Source organism: Petaurus breviceps, unplaced genomic scaffold (assembly GCF_028583685.1).
Source record: "Petaurus breviceps papuanus isolate PSGF00001 unplaced genomic scaffold, PetGlider_PUasm1.0 80, whole genome shotgun sequence".
NCBI lineage: Eukaryota > Metazoa > Chordata > Mammalia > Diprotodontia > Petauridae > Petaurus > Petaurus breviceps.
In genome coordinates this window covers 22,427,903-22,439,812 of record NW_027186540.1, presented here as the reverse complement: position 1 = coordinate 22,439,812, position 11,910 = coordinate 22,427,903, and the positions used below count along the sequence as shown (strand labels likewise).

The following is an 11,910-nucleotide window of genomic DNA, read 5'->3' as shown; positions in this document are numbered from 1 at the left end:
ACCACAAAAAGAGCTAAAATACATTTATACGTTTGGGTCCTTTTCCTACATCTTTGATTTCTTGGGGGTATACGGTCATACATTCAAAGCTGATGCTAATGACCCATCATCAGTAAGACCTACATTTCAGGTAGAATAAATGGTTCTAGAAATCAGGGGCTATTTCTTTGTTTTGTCCCCCCTCTCCTATTATCTCCAGTGTCTACCATAATGTTTGACATAAGAATTTAATAAATTATTAATGACTGAAGTGATTTTTAGGTGATGAATATAATTTTAGGTATGCTAATACTTGTGCATATAATCAAGAACACACTACAAATCAATATTCGAATATTTTGTTATTGCAAAGAACAAATTATACTCAAATTAAAGCTCATGTAATTTACTGAGAATGGGGTATAGAGTAAAGTGCCTTAGGTATGGAATAAGGGAACCCATTATTGAACTCTTTCTCTGCTAGGAAGTGAAAACTTAAAAAGCAATTAACTTTTCTTAGGCAAAACAATTATGAAAAAAACCACAACTGGAACCAAGTTTCCTCAAAAATAAAATATAGTTATTCCTTTACCTTCTTCTTTTGGGATTAGTAATCTCATCTCTGTATTTAGCTGTTTTATAGCCTCTTTAGTGTCTTCTTTGTATACTTACACCAAAGATAATGATAGCTATCACTTACAGTGTTTTAAGGATTGCAGAAAGCTTTCCATACATTCTCTCATTTGATTCCCATCACACCCCCATGAGATAGGTGCTAACACCTGCATTTTACAGATGGAGAAGCTGAGGCTCAGTGATTTACCCTGGGTCACACAATCTATTATAGACAAGCTGTGAAGCTAAACCACTTAATATGATCAAATTTTATTCCTCTGAACTACTGCTAGCTTCTAAAAATTATGCCAACAACTTTCTTCACCTTGATCCATAAAATTGTTATTTTACCAGCCTTAGTAAGCTCTTTACCTTTTGACAGAGAAATGACAGGCTCAAAATGAAGAGTGAAAAGTACTTTTGGTCGAGAATCTGCATTGCTTGACTATGAATATGTGACAAGAGTTGGGGTTTTTTGCTTGCTTTTTGAAAGTTTTGGCTGTATAACTAGACAGGGGTAGAGGGAGAAAATTAATACCCTATTTTTTTTTCACTGGTGGTTCTCCCCATGCCTAGAATGCTCTCTTTCCTCACCACTTATTACAGTATTGGCTTCCTCTTGTTCCATCAAGCTTAAATCCCACCTACTTTCTGCAAATTGTCTTTCCCCCAAACTAATATTGATTTCCCCCGCATTTACCTACTGTGAATGGAATTGTGATTCTTATTAATCAATGTATTATATATTAAGAATATACTAACAGATTAGATTTTTCAGAATTGTTTTTTCTAGCTTGTGAATCATAAGCTTACAATACAGCTTGAAATGATCAATCAAACCTTGACAATGCTCACAATCACTGGCATTCTTGTGCCTGTGTACCTTACTGGAAGCAAATCAAAGACTGCAGAATGTGTAACCCTCAGAGAACTCTGGTCACCAAGTAATGACCCCCAAAGACCTGAGCAATATTGCTCCCACAGGCTCTAGAACTGTTGTATTGTCTTCCACTTGTGGCCTTGTCAGGGGAAACCACATAGGAAATGATTGTTTGTAACCCACCTTCTCCCCTCCCTTCCTATGGTAATTTATGTATGTAATCTAGGTTTTCACTTCAGCAAGATGGAATTCTGATCAAATTTCCAATTTGCAAATCTCTTCCTCATAATGAAACTATAATTAAAGGGCCACCTGGTTACTGGCACTTTGTCTCTGGCCTGCAGTTTCCTCATTCTCAGGGTAGAGAATGGCTCAGTAAAATCCTGTTAATACTACCATTATCTAGATATCTGGCACATCTATAGTTTTTACCAAGTTTTCTCCCTCATTCAAATATCAGCTCCTTGAGGGAGAGATCACCTTCCTTTGTATCCCCTGCTCTAAGAACAGTGCCAGGTACCTGATAAGGCCTGACTGTGTACTGATCTGCTAATGGTGAAAATAATACATTTTAAAATTTAAAATAAACAAAACACAACATGCATTTATTAAGCCCTAACTATATGCCAGGCACTATGCTACACACACAAACAATTTTACATATAATTTACTAGCTCTTCAGGATGGTGTAAATACATTCACATCTTGGGATGTGTGTGTACACATGTGTATGCGCTGTATATAGAAAAGCCCTGTGTATAAAGGCATGTGTACACACATGTATATGTAATTTTATTTATATGTGAATATAATTTATATTAATGTGTGTGTATTTAAACTAACCCTTTCCCTTTCCTTTAACAGCAATCCGGGACTTACTTCATACGTAGAAGCTGGGGTCACCTCTATATTTCCTGGGGAAGAGCTACAGGGTATCCCTTAAATCTAGACACATAGAAAATCTCATTACCTGCACATTTTCAAGAAAACGAAATGAATGAAATGTTCAACATTTTATTTAATTAGCATAAATGTTAGCCACAATTTCATATGGAATAAAAACGTTCATTTATTATTGGGGACTATTTTCCATATTAATGAGATTAATTTAATTAATTAGTGAGATTTTCCTATTCGTCTCCTATGTCTTCCTATGAAATCTCATTTATGTTAATAAAATAAAATGTTGTTGGAAATTTCACTCATTTTATTTCTTGAAAACATGCACAGTTAATGAGATTTCCTTATGTGTCCAGACTTAGGGACACCCGGTACAAAAACACCACAAATCTTCACTAGTTCTTTAAAAATGCCAAACCTGGGTTCCACCAGGTAGGATTCCCGCCCCCGCCTCTTTTCACCAAAGAGCCGCAGGATCCAGGGGGAGCCTGGCGTGGCCACCTGAGGCCTACCTAAGGGATGCCCCACGAATCCCCCAGCGCCCTCTCCCCGTCCAGCCCCTAAATGCGGGAGGATGTTGGCCCTCTCCTTTTTCTCTCCTCCAGCCCCCGCCTCCTTCTTCCCTCAGTTTTAGAAGATAACTAATAAGCCTAAGACACCGGAACAGGCGCTCAGCTCCAGAGAAACCTTGAGAGGCGGAGTCTAAGGCGCCTCCCGCCCCGCGCGCCCTCCACAAGGACGTCGGACGCCGACGTCAGCGTGATGACGTCACACCACCGACGTGCTGGCGTCAGGTCGTAGAGGCTGCTGAAGCCGTGGGAGGTTGAACCGGGGCTTTTTAATCGTGTAGCGGTTGCTCGCTAGGTGTTGGGCGCTTGGGTCTGTGTCCGGGGCTTTTGGGGAGCCAGTTAAAAGCCATCACACCGGCCACTGCGCTTTTCTCCCCGTCCCTGGTTTATCGTCACCTTCGGCTGCGATGCTTCCTTTGGAGAACATGGTGCTTTGTCGCGAATCGCAGGTGTCTTCTTTGTTGGCCTTGTTTGGAGAGGTACTGCTAGTTAAATGTTTTCCGAATTTCCAGACCTTGCTTTTGCCTTTTTAGTTGGCGGAGTGAATAGAACGCTGAACTTAAGAGTTAAGAAGACCCGAGTTCGAGTCCTGCCTAAGACATCCTTTAGCTTTGGCACCCTGGGCATGTCGTTTAAGCTCGCTGCCTCAGCTTCTTTATTAAGAAAAAAATGGGGTTAACAGTAGCAGCCACACAGGGACACTGTGAGGATCGAATGAGATCACAGCTTTCAAACTTTAAAGCGCTCTCCCTGTTTTCTTCTCTCCCCTTTCCTTCTTCTTCCTTCACCCTTTTTTCCCCAGCTTCCCAAACTGAATTTGGGGGGATCTTGCTATAGTTGCATTAGGTTAAGGAAAAAGGCCTTGTGAAAATTTTATTTGTAGAACTTTTAGAAGCCTTGACTTGTAACCAGTATCCCAAAGTGAAAAGCCTGCTGCGAACGTCCGTTTTGCAAAGCACTTTGATGGCTGTGGGTCACAGCTGGAAGCTGTAGTCGCAATATATCATTATCAGCAATCTCTTTGGGAGGTTGGATTCATTTATGGGGGTGTAGCACAAAACAACTTGCCCCATAAACATCGTCTGTGTAATGGATATATTTGCTTATTCACGTTTCTGTGAGGTAGATGGTGGTATTAAGCATGAGGAAACCGAGGTGTTGGGAAGTTGTGCTTCAAGCATAGCAATCCCGAAGCTTGCTCTCTAAAATACCTAAAGGTTAGGTTTAACCATTTCCCAACAGAACAGTTAAGTGAAAGGCCCATTGGCCAGAGGGAAGACCCTTAGGGACTTTGGAAACATTCCACTACCACCACCACCCACAGTAAATCTCGATGAAGGAAATAATCATGCAAAGTGAGACATACTAATATCTCAGATAATTTTCTACTTAGAGTTTTATTGTTGTCACTCAAAATGTGGTCTTCTTACTTGGTTCATAGAATGCCATATTTGGAAGGCACACTTAGAGGCCCTATATACACAGTTTCCTCCATATAACTTCCACTACTAAATTAGGTTTAGTGGAAAGAACGTTGGACTGAAAGCCAAGGAAACCTGGGTTTCAGTCCCAGCCCTGCCACTAATATGGATGACACTGGTCATCATTTAGTGTCTTGGGGCTTCTGTTTCTTCAGTTGTGAAAATGGAGTTCGATTTAGATGACTTTCTAAGGTACCCTTTCATCTATGACATTCAATTAAACTTCTGGGGATTGGGACTTCACTGTGTCACAAAGCAGCCCATTCTGTTTTGGGATATCTCTAGTTGTTCTTCCTTGTATTGAGACAAAGTTTTCCTCTCTTTAACGTCCACCCATTGGTCCAAGATCTGCTCTGTGAAACCACACAGGGTAAGTCTGGTCACTCTGCATGGCAGCCTTTCATAATTTTTGGAACCACGATCCTATCTTCTTTTCTCTAGTCTAGACACATCTGTTTTCTTAATTTTTCCTCACATGCTATAATCATCTCACCATCCTGGTTGCCACCATCCTATAGATGTATTTAGCTTGCCCAGGATCACAAAGCTAATATACCAGAGGCAGGATAAGTGAAAGGAGCAGCTTCACATAGAAGCTAGAGAAAACTTGAGTACATTCTTTTGGGAAGTATTTATCAAGTATGTGCCAGGCACTGTGCCAAGTGTAGGGGATACAGAAAGAGGCCAAATAAATAGGAAATAATTAAAAGAGAGAAAGCACTGTAATTAAGAGGGGTTAGTGAGGACTTCCTGGAGAAGGTGGGATTTTAATTGGAACTTAAAGGAAACCAGTTTGTTGGCTCAGGAGTTAAGAAGTCCTGGTTCTTAAGGATGCAGATAAAATAAGACAAAACACTCCCCACCCCTCCACCCCAGAAAAGATCCCTACCCTTAAAGAGTTCACATTCTACTTCTCAGATGTGTTATCACTCCTATGGTTCTCATTCAACTAGGATCCTAACTGAATTACATGGGAAGTGGACAATAAAATTATATATGTTAAGTATTTGATAACCCTGCCCACCATTTCAACTAATGGTGATGCCAGAGGACCTGGACGTGCCTTTCTTCCTTAGCAGAAGATGAGAATAGAAGAAAAGTAAGAGGCAGAGTAGCTTAGTAGGGCAACATGTGACTGGACAGACCCAGGAGACATAAGGCATGGGAAAGTGAACTGGCTGTGTGGAAGGTGGAGGCCAAAGGCCAATCAAGATATGGCATAGTAGATTAGTTTTGAGACAATTTCACTGTGCCTTTTTCGAATAAATTATCTTGGGTAGCCAGGTTAGGCTTTTCTATCCTATTTACGTATCACTTCACTTCCCACATATTTGGTCTAGCCAAAGTGGGCCTGCTATCTCTCATAATCAGCATTTCATTTCTCATCTCTAGTTCTTGGCACAAACCATCTCATATGCTTAGAGAGCCCTTCTCACCTCTACATCTTAGGCTACTTTATTTCTTTCAAAGTTCAGCTCAGGTGCCAACTTCTGTAAGCAACCCTTTCTGATCTCCTTAGTTATTAGTGGGATCTTCCTCAAATATTGTTGTATATCTTGTATTCCTCAGTAAGCTTCTTGGGGGCAATGACTTTTATTTTTGTCTTAACCTCTAGTCATGAATATAGTAGACACTTTAATAAATGTTTGTTGAATTGAAATCATAGTTTCAGGTAATATATGATTGTGCCAAATTACTTATACAAACATAAGTGCTCTAGGGCTTCAGAGAATGAGCTCAATCCAGTCTGCTGTGGTTAGGACCTTAAAGAATAGGTAGAATTTGAATGTGAAGAAGCTGCTGTGTTTGAACACATTAGTGATTCTACTCTTAAACTCATAAACAAACATTCAGTACACATCCTTATACCACATAGTTTTCATTTTGTTAAAAATCAATTGATGATGTGAAATTTTAATGTTTAAGCAGTTGTCTTGATTTTGTTATTGCTCTATTAGCACATATAGTTTACTATTAAGGGTATCTAGGTGATACAGTGGATGGTGCACAGGACCAGAAATCAGGAAGACTCATCTTCCTGACTTCAAATATTATCTCAGATACCTATTAGCTGTATGACCCTGGGTAAGTCCCATAACTCTGTTTGCCTCAATTTCTTTATCTGTAAAAAGAGCTAGAAAAGGAAATGGCAAACTACTCCACTATCTTTGCCAAGAAAACCCCAAATGGAGTCATGAAGGGAATGAAATGGTTGAATAGCAACAAGCTAGCTATAAACCAGGTACAGATTTTTTATTTTTTAAAGACCAACATCATTTCAACTGAAATGTAGGGTAACTTACCCTAGAACATGTTTTTGATTTGACAACTAGGTGACTTTCATTAAAGTTTATTGATGATTATGATGATAACAATAAAGATATTCTAACTGCCTGATTTTTCACTGGAAGAATACAGTGTTGATTGAGCAGGAATTCCTGAAAGTATTTTTTTTCCTGAGAAACTGGTACTTTCATGAATTGTAAGAGGAGCACATAGACATTTAAAAAAATTTGTTGACTTGAATAATATGGATAAATTTTTATCACTGACTTGCTTTAGTAAGCACCTGGGCCCACTAGTAGTCTTCCCATTGCTTGGGGCCTTGAACCTAGTGCCTTCTTAAAATCCCTCCCATCATGAAAGCACTTTTATTCAGCAAGAAAACCTTTGCTCTTTTTTTCATAGTGTTTTGGATTGATAAAAAAAAAAGCTAAATAAAAAGTTTGGTAAAGTTGAAGTTCAGTGTATTTGTAAATTTGTTAAATGTAAATTGACCACTACTTTTCTCTTTTAGCGTCATCATTTTAGCTTCCCATCCATCTTTATTTATGGACATACAGCTAGTGGAAAGACCTATGTGATGGAAACTTTGTTGAAAACTTCAGAGGTAAGAATAATATTGAACTCCTTTTAAGCTGACTTAAAATGTTATAGTATATGGAGAAAAAATACACCGTGTAGGAAATAATGTTAGAAATACTAAAAAGTAACTACTAATTTGGTTTAAAAACAAATATATTCTATATTTGGTATTATAACTGAAAATTTTGTGTTATAACCACTCGAAAAACTAGATTAATAATTTATTAAATACCATTGTAGTAGATTTGTTGTTGTGACTTTTTCCAGAGGCAGGAACATATTCTAGTACCTTCACGGATTCTACCTTAAAATGTGCTAGCAATAAAATGTGTAAGTAAAATCATTGTAGATTAGGGTGTTTAGAAGTTTTTGGAAAGTAGGCTATATGCCGTTACCCTCTACTTCTGTTATGAGAAAGTGTCACTTGGAGCATTTGTGAAATTGGTAGCACTATATAAATAACAATGTAATCCTATCATTGTTGGCCTCTGTTTCCTAAGGCAGAGAGCTTTTTCTATGACTCTCTTTCCTAGGAGGAAGTAACCTGGCTACAAAAGACTGAGAAGTTATCGGAAGGCTGGTGCCTCAAGTACTAATGATTCTTTGTGAATAAAGAAAAATAACTGATACCTGCAGGTTATATTTATAACCTAGCACTTCTTGAAGTATGTGTAGAGAATGAAGCTTATGGTTACTTTTCTACTAAACTGAGGGACCATCATTGCTCATTCAGTATAAGGATTTTTAAGTAGATCTTATTAGACATATGTCTGAAAATACCATTTTCAGATGCTTCCTTTTTATATATTCTAAGTAGCCTATATAAAATATATAGGAAAATTGAAATATGAATATTTTCTATAATGATGTAGATGTAAACTATGTAATCATTGGGATTCTATGTTCTATAATGGTAATGTAGTGGGAATTGTCTGAAAATAAAACTCAAAATTTACCTTTTAAATTCTAATTTTGTAATAATGAATTAGTTTAAATGTATCAAAACTATCTTTAAAAGTAGTAAATTTGTGTAATTTTAATATCTGGTGATCTACAAAGGCAGTTTGGAATAGTGGATCAAACTCTGGATTTGGAGTCGATAAGGCATGGGTTCAACTCCTACTTCTAATACATAGTAACTGTGTGACCTTGGGCAAGTCATTTAACCTCTGTGTCCCTCAATATTCTCCCTAGGACTTCCTACTAATTCATAAATTGATTTAGATCTGTAGAGGTATAGGACAGCACTTCTTAAACTGTGGGTCACAACCTGCAGTTTAAGAAGTGCTGAAGGGGTCACGTATGGAAAAACTTTAAGGAACCCTGTTCTAAGGAATTTCCTTATTTAAAAAATAAATGATATTGCATAATAACATCTTCTCATATATAGTATTCAAGTCACAGGTTGCTAATGTGATTAGTATTCATCAGGTTGACTGTTTCTAGTTAATAAGTGCATTTCGCCTGGTTAATAGGATAGGTAGAAGAATTAAAAATGTTTTAAGTTCAGCTATCTCAATCTAAATCCTGCCTTTTTTTCTGATTTTTTTTCTGATTCTTTTGTGTTTTGGGGTTTGTTTTATTGGTTTTTTTCCAAAGTCTTTACTTTTAAATAATTTTAAACATTTATATTTATTATATCTGCTGTTTTTCATAAAATTCCCAATATAAATTATTATTTTTAATTTATATTTTTATAAACATAACTTATATTTGTAATTCTCCCCTTAAAGTTCTGTTGTTGATGGCTTACAGTAGCATAGAAGAAATTTGCCAAAAGATTGAAAGCCTTGGAAGATCCAATAAAACTGGAAAAGCTTTTAAGTTTAGATCAGCAATGGATTATTTTTATCTGTTGTCCAAGGCCTAATTCAGGGGGCTCATCAGTTTGGCCACAGGGTTCTGAATTTCTTAGCCACTCTTTCAGAGTGCCCACTAAGTTTGGAGGGTTCTGATCGGTTGGGTAAAACAAATCCTGAAATAGCAGGTGCTTAAAATGTTGACTTATATTTGGAAAGGTTAAACTATCACAGTTTACTTTTTAACTAAATTTTATTATATCTTTTTCTTAATAATAAAAAGTCATTTCCAGATAAATTCCACCCACCCACCCACTAGAAATAAGCAAAACCAGATAACAGAAAGCAGCCTCCTCTACATAATTCCACTTCAGTGAGTGTTTTCTTCACCCTGGTGAAGGGTACTTTTTAACACTTGTTCTCTGAAACTACACATTTTACTTTTGTGTTTCACCATGAGAAACTTTGGCAATGGTAGATGCCAAGCACAATCAAATATATGGTCTTGTGTTTAATTTCCAAACCTATGATGTGTGGTCTGTCCCCTTGAGAATGACAGAATGTTAGAACAGGAAGGGATAATGGAGAAGAACATCTAGCTCAAACTCCTTGTTTTACAAATAAGACAATTTATTTAAATAAATAAATTAGTTATTAAATACCATTGTGGTAGATTACTTACTCAAGGCCACACTGCAAATTAGTGTCAAACCTGGGACTAGAACTCAAGCTTTCCCTTGACCCCAAGTTGTTAAAATTATTAATATTTTTTAAGAAATTGGGTGTTTCAGGGGCGGCTAGGTAGTACAGTGAGTAAGACCACTGGCCCTGGAGTCAGGAGTACCCGGGATCTGTTCTGGCCTCAGATACTTAACATCCACACAAAAAAAACTGGCCAAGTAACCTTGGGCAAGTTACTTAACCCCAACTGCTTTAAAAAAAAAAAAAGAAGAAATTGGTTGTTTCAACAGCCATACAATAAAACTGATGGTTGTTTTTGTAATAACTTTTAGGAGAAAAAGGTCACATTTGTTTACTTTTGTTTACTTTTTTTCTTTTTTAGCTTCCACATGTTATTGTGAACTGTGTTGAATGTTTTTCCTCAAGGATACTATTGGAGCATATTTTAAACCAGTTGAATCGTCTCAGTTCTTCAGAAGATGAATGTGCCTCTTATATAACCTGTGATTCATTTAATGATTTTGTTCGTTTGTTTAAGAAAGTAACTCAAGACCAGGGTGTGGATGATCAGACTGTATATATTGTAAGTAATTTAACTATGTTCTTTTTTTTAATGACCTGTTTATTACTTCTTAGTGTTACAGATTGATTTTATGTGTACTTGGATTTATAAGTTATATGAATGCTTCTCGATGGATCTCTCAATATTTACATATACATAAACAAATGCTCTAGGGTAGCACTATCTTCCTATTCTACTCAGGCTCACATCCTAAGTGTGATCCTTGTCTCCTCTGTGTGTGTGTGTGTGAGAGTCTCATACACTCACATGTACATACCCTGCCCCTATAGCCAGTCTCTTGCCAAGGCCTGTCAATGTTACTTTTGCAACCTCTCAAACCCCTTCTCTCCTCTGATGCTGCCACCAGATGGTGGCCAAGAAAGGGGATAGTTTAGTTTTGAAAGTTCCAGAGGTGATGAGGAAAGCCATAGAAAGGCAGATTGATGAATAATGGAAAGAATTCCCTAACCTGATGAGCTTATAGATCATTGTAGTATATGAGAGGCCACATGGTAAGAGCACTAATCAAGAAGTCAGAATGAGTTCAAATTCTTTCTCTTTGTGACCTTGGACAAGTCACTTAAAACTCCCTGGGCTTGTTTCCTCAACTGCAAAATGAGAGACTTGGACTAGATCAGGAATGGGGAACCTGTGGCCTGGAGGCCACATGTTGCCTTCTAGGTCCTTGGGTTAAGTCTTTTAATTGAGGCCAGGTTTTACAGAACAAATCCTTTTATTAAGGAGATTTGTCCTGTGAAGTTTGAATTTGGGCAAAGGGTCGCACTTGAGGACCTAGAGGGCCACATGTGGCCTCAAGGCAACAGGTTCCCCACCCCTGGACTAGATGGTCTTTAAGGTCCCTCTTAGTTCTAAATCTATACTAATATTAAAAGGAATCTAGGTGTTTAACTATTACAAATTTTATGTTTTATTGCCTTATAAATTTGACTCTTTTAATACAAGTGTTTATAGTATGATGCAAGTCATGTTGCAAGTTTAGTCTTTGAATAAAATAATTAACATAGAGAACTGAATTCCAAATAGTTTTTTTCCTCCTAAGGGCTGTTGGTTACATGAAAAATGGCTCTATCAGTCTATTTGATTTTCATTACTGAAAAGAGAAATCACACATGTGATATTAAGTACTTTTTGGATGAGTATTTTACTGACAATATATGGGTATTCATATATAAAGAATTACACATGTACACGCTAAAATAAATATACAGTAACACCTCATTTATCTAACATTATGGGGAGATATAGATGCACTTAAATTTGCGAAGATAAGCATCCAAAATGGTCTAACTATTTTGATAGAAATGTTTTAAAGATATATTGCTTAAACAAAGGATACTGAATTTAATATCATTTCAGTGACTTGAACATCCATTTTAACACTATTCCTACTTTTTCATTTTTCTTCTTTTATTTCTTGTTATCATTTAATATTTCCCCACCTTCCTTCTGGTTTGCTGGTTCTGAGCTCCTGTGGGCTAGGGGACCAGATAACTTCTTTCTTTGAGCTTTCCTACTGACTCATTTTTATATTACCCCCATCCTGTCTTCCCTCCCTCCC

The 11,910-nt window shown here is 37.3% G+C and overlaps 1 protein-coding gene across 3 annotated transcripts in view; it reads left to right on the top strand.

The window, feature by feature from the left end:
- The first annotated feature begins 3,120 nt into the window (after positions 1-3,120).
- Positions 3,121-11,910, top strand: part of LOC138176052 (origin recognition complex subunit 5) — a 100,163-nt gene continuing 91,373 nt past the window's right edge. Inside the window, exons 1-3 of one of the 3 annotated variants that reach the window (XM_069106797.1) lie at positions 3,121-3,422; positions 7,222-7,314; positions 10,152-10,352. In XM_069106797.1, coding sequence (XP_068962898.1) covers positions 3,351-3,422; positions 7,222-7,314; positions 10,152-10,352 — 366 coding nt within the window. In that variant the 5' untranslated portion in view covers positions 3,121-3,350. The remainder of the gene's footprint in view (positions 3,423-7,221; positions 7,315-10,151; positions 10,353-11,910) is intronic. The other 2 variants (XM_069106795.1, XM_069106796.1) reach the window with 2 other exon arrangements.